This window comes from Nothobranchius furzeri, chromosome 18, assembly GCF_043380555.1.
Source record: "Nothobranchius furzeri strain GRZ-AD chromosome 18, NfurGRZ-RIMD1, whole genome shotgun sequence".
Lineage (NCBI taxonomy): Eukaryota > Metazoa > Chordata > Actinopteri > Cyprinodontiformes > Nothobranchiidae > Nothobranchius > Nothobranchius furzeri.
The window spans coordinates 23,555,499-23,570,517 of NC_091758.1; the positions used below are offsets into that span (position 1 = coordinate 23,555,499).

Sequence of the window (15,019 nt, forward strand, 5' to 3'; positions counted from 1 at the left end):
TATTTCTTTAATCCTATTTTCCCACCATTTCCACCTGCCTCTGCATCATCAGGTCCCCGTTAACATGACATTAAAATCAAACTTATGTTCCGTCTTGCAGCCTCAAAAGCACACATTTATATTTAAGACTGCTGCATATATTTATTTCTATAATCTGACATCAATGTGCAAAGACACGAACAAATCACGCACTGATTTATAAGATAACAGTTTATTATTATTGTTACACTGTTGACATTTTTGCATGATTTATTCCGTCAATGCAACATTTAAATTGCTCAATCTAAAATTTAATTATGAGTGTTTATGTTTGAGTGTCTTTGATCCTACTGAAAACAAACCAACAAAAAACGCAGGGGGCGTGTCTGCTGTCAGGGGTCACGTGATCCGGAAAATGTGGGGCTTGATTCCCGTGTTTGACTGCTCTCAGCTGCTTCGTCTTTGCCCTTCGCAGTGCGAGCCGCTTCTCTGCCCCATCCCGAACCTCGACCCTCGGGTGGAACCGCTTCAGACCACCATGTCGGGTAAGAACCGGGGTTCGGCAGAATCCCGTTTCCGCCGCAGGGACACCGCGGCTCGGTCACAGGTTCTGGGCCGGATCGGAGCTGCGCAAACTGTTCATCTCGCGAATTTACAGGAACGACATAAAACGCACCTGCTGTTGCCTTTACTCAGACTTCTATATGGTGTTTAGATTTGATTACAAGTGGGAACATTCATGAGTTTGTCTTCCAAGGTTGTGATGTGAGATTTTAGGAGTCGCTGTAACGGTTTGGACCAAAGGTGAAGCTGAGAATTCTGCAAAAACAGCACTTCCGGTTTTCAAGTTTTATTTTTAAACGACCAACTCCGAGTTTATTCTTATCTAGTGTAACACCCGCCAGTCAGCCCCCCAAGATGTTACATGAAGTGAATCTGACCAACCAGCATTAATGTGGGCATTGAAGCACAGAATTGGACCGCTTCAAAACAGGCCAGGAAGACCAGTTAAAATCCAGGGGGAAGATGAATTGTCTTCACCAAACCAATATGTATGAAACCAGGTAGTGACGATGACTTGAGCTTCCCCCAGTCGGCCCAGTGCCTCCAGCCGTCCGACTCAGTGCTGGACAGGTGTTTGGTCCTTCTGATTGGTGACTCCTGGTCTGCCCTGTTTGGCACACCTGTGAGCTTCTGCGAGGAGTTCTGCAAAGAGTTCAGCAAACCGCAGTAGATCTAGAGTTATGTGTGCCTTCCCCTTAAGTAGAGCAGTGCCTGATTTCTAATTGAAATCACCTGTGTTGCTGCACACACACACACACACACACACGCTCACACACACACACACACACACACACACACACACACACACACACACACACACACACACACACACACACACACGTGTGATACAGCTCTACCAGGTTACATCTAGTTTCTAAATTCTGATTCTATTCTCATTTTTGGTTCAAACCATGGATGTAATTTTTTTTTTGGGGGGGGGGGGGGGGATGTCCCCCCCCCCCACTTTTTCCAAAGTCAAGTTTTGACCCCTGCACTTTTTACCATCCAAAAACAATATTACGCTATATTAAATTGACATTAGTTGAGCTCTAGGACCAAGCAGAAAACAACCGTTTGTGTTGAAGCCTGTTTCCCATTAGAGCATACTGTAAAGATCCCCCCCCCCCCCACTCCGTGTCCCCCCCCCACTTCTAAAGTGAAAATTACGTCCGTGGTTCAAACTCTGGACTTTCTCGTGGTGACCACGTTTAATTTTGCCTGAAAAAGTTTAAGGTGAGAAACTCAAATTTTATTTCGTAATTTTAAAAATCCTGAAAAAATTTAATTACAACACTCTCCAAAATCATCCCTTTAAATTATTAAATTAAAATGTATAACAACTGTGTTTCAAATAAAGACTTGTTAAAATCAGAAAATAAACCATTACAATGCATAAAATATAAATAACAAATGCGCTAATCATTAATGCAAACAATGGACAAGAAAATAGCATTTTGGCAGGGGAGAATGTGTATTTGAGACCTAAACATTATGCTGTTAATTTAGCATGGTTTTATGCTCTGCACATTTAATTCTAAATTTTACAGTTATACTACTTTACTGGATTTCAAAGAAAAAAATGTCATGTTTTGTGTTATAAAACCCTCATAGTTTTCTTTCAATTAACCAATTAAGTTAATTCACCAAATACTTTCTACATCATATATGAACCATTTAACAAAGTAGAGCTACTACAAATTTCCACATGCCAGCTTTTGATCACCCTAATAATTTAAGTGGACGTGAATTTTCTCAGAAGGTGAGTGGAAGCTGCTTGCAATATCAAAATCTAATAACTGCAAATGTGAGTCAACTTTGCACCAACATGCAATCAGCTGCTTCCCATAGCTTAATAATTGCTGTGGAAGTGCACATGCTAGCTAAAGCCTGGAGGGGAGCGCTTCCTGCAAGGTGGTGCCTGCATGACTCAATTGCTTTTGGCTGATCAATGCTTAATTATCAGTTTGAGGTTCATAATCAGCAGTCTATGTGAGTGTGAGTCTAAGCAGACTCCTCAGACCACAGTCTGCAGGATGTGCTTCAACCAGCCTGATTTAGGACATAAAATATTAGTTTATTTATATGACGCCAAATCACAAGAGTCATCTCAAGCACTTTACAAAGTAAACATTTAAAGTCAACCTAGTTATCGCCCATCCATCCATTATTGTCCACTTATCTGGGGTTGGGTTGCGGGCAGAGGTGGAAGGTACTAAAATTTCCTACGTAAGTGCCAATGCTTTAATAACCTTTTACTCAACTAAAACAATTTGCCAAAATTTTTACTTAAGCCGCCATTGCACTCTCAAGAGAGCCGAAAATATTTATACGGAGCAGCTTGAAGAATACCTCGCTGAAAAACTCTAAAAATGTGAACTTTTATTCACCCGTGACTTCAGGAGTATAAGGATACGCTGCGAGCATTTTAAATTATGGGAAACGTGGATTTAGAGGTGGCGAGCCCATGAAGAGGTGGATGAGAATGAAGGGCAAATTTGTCCATGCTAAAAAGTATCTGAAATTCAAAATAAACACAATAGTAAATGCAGTGTCTTGGACCGGATACATGACAGGATACCACAGAACAGCGCTACACCCTCTGTTGTCCTGCCAGGGAATTGCTTTGCAACACTCGCAGGAGATGGAGAGATCAGAGTGCAAAATGTCTCTGTCCATGCGTGCACGTTTGTCCCTCGTAGAGCTGGCGAAGTATAAACTAGGCTTCACTTTGGCGTTTGAAAAGACAGAGCAAACGAGCGCATGTGCACACACAAAAACACTTTAAAAAAGTGATTAAAAGAACTTGTTTTCTTTAGTTTAATGCAAGCTTTGTTGCTTTGAGGAATGTTTGCATGCATGCTTTTATTTTTGAAGAAGAAACTCTGAACTTCCTGGATGATTACTGTCTGTTACCATGACTTGTTACCTCTCATTGTGGACGTGCATAAGCGTGCAGCTTCAAAGCCTTATTTCCCCTCGGCACAATAATAAGCCTCTAGAGTTTAATTTCTAGTGCACAATATTACTTTACTAAAATTGGGAGCAGATCTACAAATCAAAGTACACATGCAGTTTGTGTGCACATCAGTGTGCATTTTAGCCTTTTACAACAAATTTGCATTTGTGTGTATCAATACTTGTCTTAAGGCAGCACAGAGAGGTGCAACACTTGTTTCCTGTAGGGCCTTTTTTGGTCCTTGGTTAACGTTTCTCTGAATAGGTCCTTAGCAACCTTCACACAACAAGGCGGGTCAGGTTTCCCAGAAGACCCCAAGAACTGAATGGTTCAGCTGTATGAGGGTTTTGTGCTGGTGTCAGGCTTGTGTCCTGCTGCTGTTCATGGAATAACAGACTCAATAGGGGGGTATTTGTCTTTATATTAAAGCATAGATGTAAGAAGAAATATTTAAATCTGTTGATAATCTCTTGAGAATTGGGGAATACATGATTTCATTTGAAGATTATTATATATATTATTATATATATATTATAAAGATTATTCAAATAATGGTACGGAGAGCCATTATTTATTGGAAGAACAGTGCTACGTTTGAGGACTTTACATTTACTCAACTAGTGTGAATTATTTCATCTTAAACGCTAGCTTGATTAATAGGTACTCGTTTATCTTATTGGGTTAAACAAAAAAGGGAAGTTTTTGACAAACAAAACGGGATCTAAAGGAAATGTGTCACTTCCTGATTTTATTGAATATTTTCTTAACTTCTGTTTAATCTTAAGCTGATTTTTTTTTTACTGCTGTTTTTCATGTTGTGAGTTTTGATGTATGTTATATATACAAATATTTTTATGTTTATCACAAATTTTAAAAAGATGTAATAATCTGAGAAAACAGGAAAAAAACATCTGGTTTTTGGTCTAAAACTGATACTTTTGTGGTAAAGACTTGAAATAAATTTCTATGCTAAATATGTAAAATACATATTTTTTTCGAACAGACCAAGCTTTTGTGACACTGGCCACCAACGACAGCTATGCCAAAGGAGCCCTGGTTCTCGGTCAGTCGTTAAGAAACCACAATACGACCAAGAAACTGGTGGTACTGGTTGGGCCTCATCTTGCAGAGCCTTGCAGGTGACGCTGACGGCTTTCTGTCCTTTTAATCAAATAAAAATGACCCCATGGCCCAACAAGACTTTATTTTGTCTAATAGGAAAGCACTCGCCTCTATTTTTGATGAGGTGTTTGAGGTGAATGTGATGGACTCTGGCGATGCAGCTCATCTGGCTCTGATGAAGCGACCAGACCTGGGAGTAACTTTCACCAAACTGCACTGCTGGACACTCACACAGTACAGCAAGTGTGTGTTCATGGATGCAGACACAATGGTAAGAATTGAACAAGTGTAAAAAAAATAATAAACCTGACGTTTGTACCATAATCCCACAAATAAGGAAATGAGCAGTGTTCTTTGACTGTCTGCAGGTGCTGTCTAACATAGATGAACTCTTTGAGAGGGAGGAGCTATCTGCAGCTCCAGATCCCGGTTGGCCGGACTGCTTTAACTCTGGGGTTTTTGTCTTCATACCGTCCAATGAGACGTACGAACAGCTAGTCACGTTCTGCATGGATAACGGCAGCTTTGATGGTGAGTAGTAAGACTTTAAGCAAGGTACAATATTGTGAGGAATGATTTATCAACTTGTTTTAGCTGCAAACAGGCTTGTTTATTATCAGCCATACATGTAGAGAATGTATTGTCCTGCATAACTCTGTATCACCATGTTCACTTATAGTTGTTTGGACAGTGCTGAGTCTTTTCATGCATGAGGATGCCATAATGGATTTTGAGGTCAAAACTTGAACGTGGAACATAGAAAATTGAACTTTTGAGTGTCAGTGGAAGAAGTTACAATGCCAGTCCGATTGTAAAACAGGTTCCCTATCTTCATGATTTAACATGTGTGGTCTGGGCTTTTCCTATTCTGAGAGTGGTGGGAGTTTTTCATTCTTGCAACTTTGCCACTGTTAGGGGTATGAAAATTAATTAATGCTGATTAATCCATTTATTATTTTTACAGCAAATTAGTGAAATTCTGGTAATGCGATACATATGATACAGGGGAGAAGATGCGATATATCACGATACATTGCCATATCAATTAGAGGCCGACCAATATATCGTCCGGCTGATGTATTGAATTTTTTCTATATCGGCTATCAGCCAAAATTATTTTAAAAAATTTGTTTATATTCACGGGCTGCAAAAAGATGTGAACATTTTCAAGTTTGCCATCTCTTATCTTCAATTGAACTTTTTAAAATATGTTAAAGAGATACTAAGCAGTTTTGGCTTGCCTTTTAGCACCCCCTAGTGTCTGGTAGTAAAAACAAAACTCCTTTCCTTGCTTTGTCTTTCAAACACCTTAATCTAACAGCTGAAATGTCTCCTCAGCCTTCATTAATTTCTACTACAGCGGTTCATCAGTAAATCAAACAAATCAGCAGTGTTCAGGATCTAAAACATGCTGGAAGCAAACTCCAGCACCAGGCGTCTGCTTCATTTTACTAAGTCCAACAGGAACCGGACTGGCAACTCAGAAGTTGCAAGTGTGGTATTCAATCAATCAATCAATCAGATTTAATTTATAAAGTGCTTTTCAAGCAAAGTGTGACTCAAAGTGCTTTACAGATTTAAAATGACCCCAAATTCCCATAACAGTTTGAAAACATTAACAGACATATGCGAATGTGCGTGCACGCTCATGCGCGCGCACGCACACACACACACACACATAATCACACACAATCACATAAAACTTTATATTTGGCTGAGTCCAGATGAGCCAAGTAAGGTAAGGCAAGGAAATGCCATCAGAGGAGCCGTCTGCCCTGGCAGCATCAGGTCTTCCACAGCAACCAAGCCAGGGCGCTCAGAGGAGGGAGAGCATAGACCCCCACCTCCACTCAAACACTACATGTAGAGCGCCCAGGAAGCAACAGTCGACCACCCACCACCCCTGGGGCAGAGGGCCCCTACAGAGAAAACTGGATTAAAATGAGTAAAAACTATGAAAATAAAAGGGCTAATATAAATGGCAAAAGTAAGAAAATAATTTAAATCATATGGACAATAAAATAATATTAATCAATGAAACTGTGCTAAAATATAATCATATAAAACATAGATGCTCTTTTTTTGGGGAAGAGCAGAAAGCAGGGCATTACAGTAGTCTATTCTACTGGTGATAAAAGCATGCATCAGCATCTCTGTATTGGCCCGAGAGAGAATAGGGCGGACTCTGGCAATGTTCTTTAGATGATAAAAAACCTATTTTTGTGATGTTTTTAATGTGCGAGATGGAAGTAAACTCAGAGTCAAAAATCACACCCAGGTTCTTCACTTGTTCAGAAGGGTTAAAAGAAGATTGTAATTTTGGTAAAAGTTTCTCTCTCTGGGCCTCAGGACCGTTGACTAAAACTTCAGTTTTGTCCTGGATGAGCTGGAGAAACTTCTCTGCCATCCAGGATTTGATGTCTAAAATGCAGTTAAAAAGTGCATCCATTGGCCGAGAGTCATCAGGAGACACGGAGATGTACAACTGTGTATCATCAGCATAACTGTGAAAATTGACTCCATGTCTCCTATGACACTGCCAAGAAGGAGCATATAAAGGTTAAAAAGAACTCGGCCTAAAATTGTACCCTGGGGCACACCACATGTAATCCCATGGACCCTCGAGGAACAGGTATTTAAACTTACCATTAAAGTCCTGTCTGTGAGGTAGGATGTGAACCATCTGTGGACAGCACCAGAGAGGCCAATCTGTTTTAAACGAGTTCAAAGAATAGTGTGGTCTACTGTATCGAAGGCAGCGCTTAGATCCAGTAGAACCAACACAGTCACCTTCCGATTCTGGCCACAGAGGGTGATGGGGTCTGAGTGACATTTTATTAACCCTGGAAAGGGTCATTATAGCACATACTGGCTTTCAAAAAATGAACAAGTTGCATAGTATGCCGTTAAATTCAATTTAATCTCTTATTGTATTGTTGGCCCAATGTGTTGTCACTAACAGAATGCTCCATCCTTTCATGTGTCGACAGCACTGCTATGTGTGATGATGGGAATGTGCAGAATCTGTGGTGTGGATCATTCATGCAGCATGTGCTGAACTTGAATGTGACAATGCTAATCTTTTAAATAGGATGGTCAATATCCAATTATGGTTGCATGCACATCACTTGTTGGGTGTTTAACTTGATAAATGAGCTCTTGATTGGCTTGTGTTTTGCTCTCAAAACATTTTATTGTCTGCAGGTGGAGATCAGGGGGTTCTCAACAGCTTCTTTAACACCTGGGCTACAGCGGATATTTCCAAACACCTGCCTTTTATCTACAACCTTAGCAGTATTGCCATCTATTCCTACCTTCCAGCTTTTAAAGAGTCAGTACACACACACGCACACACACACACACACACACACACACACACACACACACACACACACACACACACACACCATCAATCGGCCAATTCCTCAAGTCTTTCTTCACTTTTTAGTCTCTGGCTAATTCTGCAGCGTTCATGTGGACCTGTAGTGTTTGACTCCTTTAGCTTTCTCAAGGTCACTTCAGAGTTCATCCATTTTTGTGTCTGTTGCTATTTTATTTGCAAAAGAAAAAATTCTGAAATAACTTTGATGTTTGAGTTAGTTGGAATAAATGCACCAGCAGTTTTTTTTCTGCGCAGGTATGGCCAAAATGCTAAAGTGGTCCACTTCCTGGGCAAAGTAAAACCTTGGAACTACGCCTATGATGCTCAGAGGGGTGAGGTCAGAGGTCATTCCATGCCGCCTGAGCAGTGCCAGCTGCACCCTGACTACCTGCTCAAGTGGTGGCAGGTTTTTGCCAGATCTGTGATGCCTGTCCTGCAGAAGGCTTACGGTGATGACCCCTTCAACAGCGGCTTTGTCGACCCGAGTAGTCAGGTAGGTGACCTTTTGAGAAGAGGAAGTGGGGCTGGATTGGGTGTGTTTGGAATGACTATTAAAGTGTGTTTGCATGTTGCATAATCGTCAAACCCAGAGTGTGTGGAAATCTGATCACTGGGTGAAATATCTTCTCTTTTATCTTATGAACTTAGCAGAAAGTTCCCATGGAGTCTGTGGCAACGGCACTGTAGTGAAATGTTGAGTCAGACATGAAAAGGGCCGCTGCAAAACCTGCAGCTTATAACTGTTGCATTGTCATACTAACAAGTTTTTTTTTTACCCCTCCTGATTATAATTCTGAAATGCTACGCTTACATTTTTCTCCATTCTTGCCGCTAAAGAATGAGGAAATTGCAGTATTTCATTCACTGTTTCCTTGCATCACTATGATTACTACTTTCACAGGAACCTTTGAAACATGCATTTTAATTCTATGAATTATTCAACACTTCTACACCAAACCTCCAGTTAAAGTTAAATGTATGGTTTGGTGAGCTGGTTTTACCAGATAATGGGATATACAGTGGGGCAAAAAAGTATTTAGTCAGCCACCGATTGTGCAAGTTCTCCCACTTAAAATGATGACAGAGGTCAGTAATTTACATCAAAGGTACACTTCAACTGTGAGAGACAGAATGTGAAAAAAAATCCATGAATTCACATGGCAGGATTTTTAAAGAATTTATTTGTTAATCAGGGTGGAAAATAAGTATTTGGTCACTTCAAACAAGGAAAATCTCTGGCTCTCACAGACCTGTAACGTCTTCTTTAAGCAGCTTTTCTGTCCTCCACTCGTTACCTGTATTAATGACACCTGTTTGAACACATTATCTGTATAAAAGACACCTGTCCACAGCCTCAAACAGTCAGACTCCAAACTCCACTATGGCCAAGAACAAAGAGCTTTCGAAGGACACCAGGAAAAGAATTGTAGACCTGCACCAGACTGGGAAGAGTGAATCTACAACAGGCAAGCAGCTTGGTGTGAAAAAATCAACCGTGGGAGCAATTATCAGAAATTGGAAGACATACAAGACCACTGATAATCTCCCTCGATCTGGGGCTCCATGCAACATCTCATCCTGTGGGGTCAAAATGATCATGAGAACGGTGAGCAAGAATTCAATTCAATTCAAGTTTATTTATATAGCGCCAAATCACGACAAGAGTCGTCTCAAGGCACTTCACATAATAAACATTCCAATTCACAGTTCATCAAGCCAATCAGAAATAATGTTTCCTATATAAGGAACCCAGCAAATTGCATCAAGTCACTGACTAGTGTCAGTGACTATACAGCAATCCTCATACTAAGCAAGCATGCAGCGACAGTGGAGAGGAAAACTCCCTTTTAACAGGAAGAAACCTCCAGAGAATCCTGGCTCAGTATAAGCAGCCATCCTCCACGGCTCACTAGGGATCGAGAAGACAGAGCAGGCAGAGACACACGCACACGCACACGCACACGCACACACACACACACACACACACACACACACACACACAACAAGAATCCCAGAACCACACGGGGGGACCTGGTGAATGACCTGCAGAGAGCTGGGACCACAGTAACAAAGGTCACCATCAGTAACACACTACAACGGCAGGGAATCAAATCCTGCAGTGCCAGACGTGTTCCGCTGATGAAGCCAGTGCATGTCCAGGCCCGTCTGAAGTTTGCCAGAGAGCACATGGATGATACAGCAGAGGATTGGGAGAATGTCATGTGGTCAGATGAAACCAAAGTAGAACTTTTTGGTATAAACTCAACTCAACTCGTCGTGTTTGGAGGAAGAAGAATACTGAGTTGCATCCCAAGAACACCATACCTACTGTGAAGCATGGGGGTGGGAACATCATGCTTTGGGGCTGTTTTTCTGCTAAGGGGACAGGACGACTGATCCGTGTTAAGGACAGAATGAATGGGGCCATGTATCGTGAGATTCTGAGCCAAAACCTCCTTCCATCAGTGAAAGCTTTGAAGATGAAACGTGGCTGGGTCTTCCAACACAACAATGATCCCAAACACACCGCCCGGGCAACAAAGGGGTGGCTCCGTAAGAAGCATTTGAAAGTCCTGGAGTGGCCTGGCCAGTCTCCAGACCTCAACCCCATAGAAAATCTGTGGAGGGAGTTGAAAGTCTGTGTTGCTCGGCGACAGCCCCAAAACATCACTGCTCTCGAGAAGATCTGCATGGAGGAATGGGCCAAAATACCAGCTACTGTGTGTGCAAACCTGGTAAAGACCTATAGTAATCGTTTGACCTCTGTTATTGCCAACAAAGGTTATGTTACAAAGTATTGAGTTGAATTTTTGTTATTGACCAAATACTTATTTTCCACCCTGATTTACAATTAAATTATTTAAAAATCCTGCCATGTAAATTCATGGATTTTTTTTTTCACATTCTGTCTCTCACAGTTGAAGTGTACCTATGATGTAAATTACTGACCTCTGTCATCATTTTAAGTGGGAGAACTTGCACAATCGGTGGCTGACTAAATACTGTTTTGCCCCACTGTATTAGATCAGGTGGCATTATTCTAAATCCACATGATGTTTCTTTGTGTCGCCATCTGGGTCTCTTCTGCCTCTAAACCAGGGGTCACCAACTCCGGTCCTCGAGGGCTGCCATCTTACACGTTGAACTGAATGAGTAATTAGGCCTGTGTAGAGTTAAACGTGGTAAGGAGAGGATTAAATTACTCCATTCAGGTGTGGTGGGATTGGATTGGGGGGAGTTAAACGACCCAATAGTTTCCGAGCGCGGCCACTGCTGCAGCTCACCGCACCTCGTGGGGCTGGGTCAAATGCAGAGATGAATTTCACCAGTGTATGATGATGACTATGGGTTTTTAACTTTATTTCCCCTTAAATTAAACTAAATGGAGCCAATAAAGGGAAAAACATCCCAGGTTCAATTTTAATTCCTTAGTAATTCTCAATCTCTGCTTTGCCAATTTGTTATATTGTCACAAGCTGAGGAATTTGACTAAATTACAGCATAAACATGATATTGCGTGTTCTTTTACAGCCAATCTACTGAAACATTTGAAGGCATAATTTAAGTTATTTCCAGTTAGAAAGCCTAATTGGTCACTTCCACTATGAATTTCAATGCGTCCATGAAACAAACGAGCAACACGGCATTTAGTCAGCATGTGACGGTATCTTTCAGGTTCGTTTTTGAGTTTCTTTTGCGACTTGGGTCGTAACAAGGAAACATCAACACATCTGCCATTTTTACACCACTCCTGTTGAAAGATGTCATGTGACTTGTTCTGCAGTCTGCTGTGTTCTCCACTCCATCTCCACGCTTTGATCCAGCTTCTGCCGGAAGACCATTGAACGTGACATTGCCCTACATTCTTGTGTTCCACTGCCCAAACTGTCCACACTAGTGCAAGCGGGTCCGACAGCAAAAGGCAGTCATAGTGGCAACTTGACATGTGTGGTTTATGTCTCCCCATCTGAGTAGTCTGTTGTTACTCATGCAAATCTGGACATTAATTCCCTGCAAGAAAGCTTTAGTGAAGCAAGGAGGAGGAACCAGTTTGTGGATATGACACCTAGGCTGACACCACTCTGCGTACTGGAATACAAAACTCCTAGTTGCATGGCATAAATGCGTCTTGTTGGAGTAAACTCAAAAAATGAGTAGGACCTGTGCAAAGGAGAGCTATCGTTTTGGTGCCAAAAAACGGGTGTAAAAACTAACAAGAGACCATTGTAAGATGTTAGCATTTTTACAGCATATTTAGTTGTGTTGCTCATTAAAGAGCAAGTAACGCCTAAATTAACTTTTGTTGCTGATAACCTGTATAGATGAATGTCTAATGGTGCTGTGCACATGTGTAATCATTAGTTTAGTGTATCTTACTTAAAATGTAATATTTCAGCCCAAAACTATGATTTTAACTCCATCTTCAGGTTAAAAACTCTGCTCCACATTCATGTAGAACCAGCTGTGGTTGATGGCTAAGCTGAAAAACGTGACATTGTCAGCAAAGTACTACGTGGCTGCACCGCACTGGTCTCCAGGTGAAGCAGCCGCACCTCCACCTGGCTCAGCCACGCACCTGCTGATTTGACACGTTAGCGCTTGGAGCCGTTCGCCTCCTTGAAAAAAATGCCCTCCTCCCCTTTTCATCTAATGATCGTGTTTAACAGGAAATCCTCCAGAATGCTGCAGAATCTGTGTCTGCTTTTCTCCTGGGCGGTAAGTTTTGTGTGAGTGCGTGCACGCGCGAGTGCACACGCGCTGGTTAACAACTCGTTTTTAGATTGAGAAACTCTGACAGCGCACGTGGGGGGGTTGAGGGGGGGTGCGGTCTATCACTGCCTCAGTGTCGCTCTCTCGGTTCGCCAGGTGACGCGTCTTTCAGAAGTGTTTTTCTAACAGGAAGTGTGGATGAAATATGTATCCACCCATTCATTGACCCTCACTTTAAATGGGTGTGTGGTCCTTACATGTGCCTCAATGTGACTCATCAGGCTATCAGAAAAAACAAGTTGGATTTTAGCATGGCAAGCCATCCTATATGTTAATAGTCTGGCCTCGAGTGATGGCTCAGTCGTGATGCAGAAGCTGCAGTTGTCTTTCAAAGTTGTCTCTGCAACTGGACAGCACTAGGACCTGTCCTCTCATAGTTTCATTAACATTCATGCTTTCTCTCTCAGAATAAATTTCACGAGGACGTGAGAGAACAGTTGCAGCCCTTCGCTGCTCCTCCCTCCCAGAGGATTTCGTCCGAGGAGAGGAAACAGCGCTGGGAAGCAGGCCAGATTGACTACATGGGTGACGATTCCTTCGCCAACATCGAACAAAAACTGAACTCCTTCCTCAAGTAGCGGGATGGTGGGAGTGACGCGGACACCAGTTGGTGTGTGAGGTTGTGGGGAGGATTTACTATCACTGTTAAACACAAGCACTTCATTAGCGGGTGACTGGAGGTTTTATTCTCCACCTTCTGTCTGCGTGGAAAATGTAGAAGTTTCACAAAATTCCAGCACAATCCATTATTTCCCCTCTTTAAGGAAAAGGCTGACATGTCCTTGTTCAGACGGTTGGATCTTAAAACGTTTCATCCCACTAGCAGCTAGTTAACATGGAGACAGTTTAATCTCAGCACTTTAAAAATGAACAATATAAGGTCAAATAAATGTTAAAAAGTAGAATTTCCAGACTATGATTAATGTGTAACGTGCTGAGTTTGTAACTGGAGGGGAAAATGGCTACAAAATCAAACCGGCACAATTTAAAACCATTTCCTACAAATTCTGATGCTTTGCAACAAATAGTCAAGACATTTAACATCTGAGTAAAACAAATGTAATTCATCTGTTATGAAAATTACGTTTTAGGTGCTTGTCTTTGGTTATGTTTTTTTTATTTTTTAGACACCCCCTTTAAAAAGTTAAAATGCTAATGATCTACCTAGCAAGGACGTAATTTTCACTTAAGAAGTGGGGGGGGGGGGACCGGGGGGGGGGGGGGGTATCTTTACAGTATGTTCTAATGGGAAACCGGCTTCAACACAAACTGTTGTTTTCCGCTTGGTCCTAGAGCTCAACCAGTGTCAATTTAATATAGCGTAATATTGTTTTTGGATGGTAAAAAGTGCAGGGGTCAAAACTTGACTTTGGAAAAAGTGGGGGGGGGATATGTCCCCCCTGTCCCCCCCAAAAAATTACGTCCATGCTACCTAGCTTCACAAAGCCCAAACCGCGTCTTTTTACATTTGGTGCAGCTCCAGAAGTTTGTTTTCCTCATTCCTAGGTGTGTTCATAAATCTTCCTAACTTGTGGAAAACTTTGAGCAACATGAGTAAGTGCAGGTCTAGCTTTCAGCTCCGGATGTTTTCCATGGCTTTTATTCCTCGGTCCAAACCAGTACGAAGCAGAAATGCAGTCTCAGGAGTTTCTGTCCACGTCTTCTGTAACTCCAGCTTGTTTGGTGATTTTTATGTTTTGCATGACACAAAGTAAAAATGTGGGTCTATAATAGTGTGCTTCCACCCATATTTATGTAGACATTTTTTGGTTGGACTGAACATTATTTTCCCTTCATCTTGTACTCATGTCCTGCATGTACGTCTCCACCAGACCCACGTGGGTGCTTGTGCCATGACCTGGGTTTCATCACTTCCCCTCTGTAGTGTAACCAGCTGCCTTATTGCCTCTCCACTGTTTACACCACCTCGCTTCTCCTGCAGCACTGAAAGCGCTCCTCCGTCCACCAAATCCACTTGAAGCAAAAGTTTAAAGGCTGCTTGAGTGTGTGGAAGTGGATCAGAGCTTAACTGTAGTAATATTAAATGCACATTTTCCCCCAGTTATTAAATGTATATCCTAATAAATGTGTGTAAAATATTCTCATTCGTTTGTTTTTCATTTAACAGTGAGACTACATTTCTTTAGGACTTCCTTTGGGTTTGACAGGTTTGCAGAAAACTGTCTAATTATTATTTATTTGGGAGAAATGTTTAAAGTTTAAAGGAAAAAATATCTAAACATGAA

At 41.6% G+C, this 15,019-nt stretch overlaps 1 protein-coding gene across 1 annotated transcript; it reads left to right on the forward strand.

Moving 5' to 3' along the window:
* Positions 1-357: 357 nt before the first annotated feature.
* Positions 358-13,577, forward strand: LOC107392094 (glycogenin-1). The gene is made up of 7 exons (XM_015969670.3): positions 358-524; positions 4,503-4,638; positions 4,718-4,892; positions 4,990-5,152; positions 7,826-7,952; positions 8,259-8,496; positions 13,181-13,577. Exons 1-7 carry the CDS (start codon positions 395-397, stop codon positions 13,349-13,351), a joined length of 1,140 nt encoding a protein of 379 aa, XP_015825156.3. The 5' UTR covers positions 358-394; the 3' UTR covers positions 13,352-13,577.
* The last annotated feature ends 1,442 nt before the right edge of the window (positions 13,578-15,019 follow it).

What these genes read in the sequence shown, in the direction of transcription:
- LOC107392094 (XM_015969670.3), top strand. Translation starts at nt 395, where the DNA reads ATGTGGGGCTTGATTCCCGTGTTTGACTGCTCTCAGCTGCTTCGTCTT. An exon ending in GGATAACGGCAGCTTTGATG is followed by an intron (nt 5,153 to 7,825) that starts GTGAGTAGTAAG and finishes TATTGTCTGCAG; the next exon opens with GTGGAGATCAGGGGGTTCTC. An exon ending in TACCTTCCAGCTTTTAAAGA is followed by an intron (nt 7,953 to 8,258) that starts GTCAGTACACAC and finishes TTTTCTGCGCAG; the next exon opens with GTATGGCCAAAATGCTAAAG.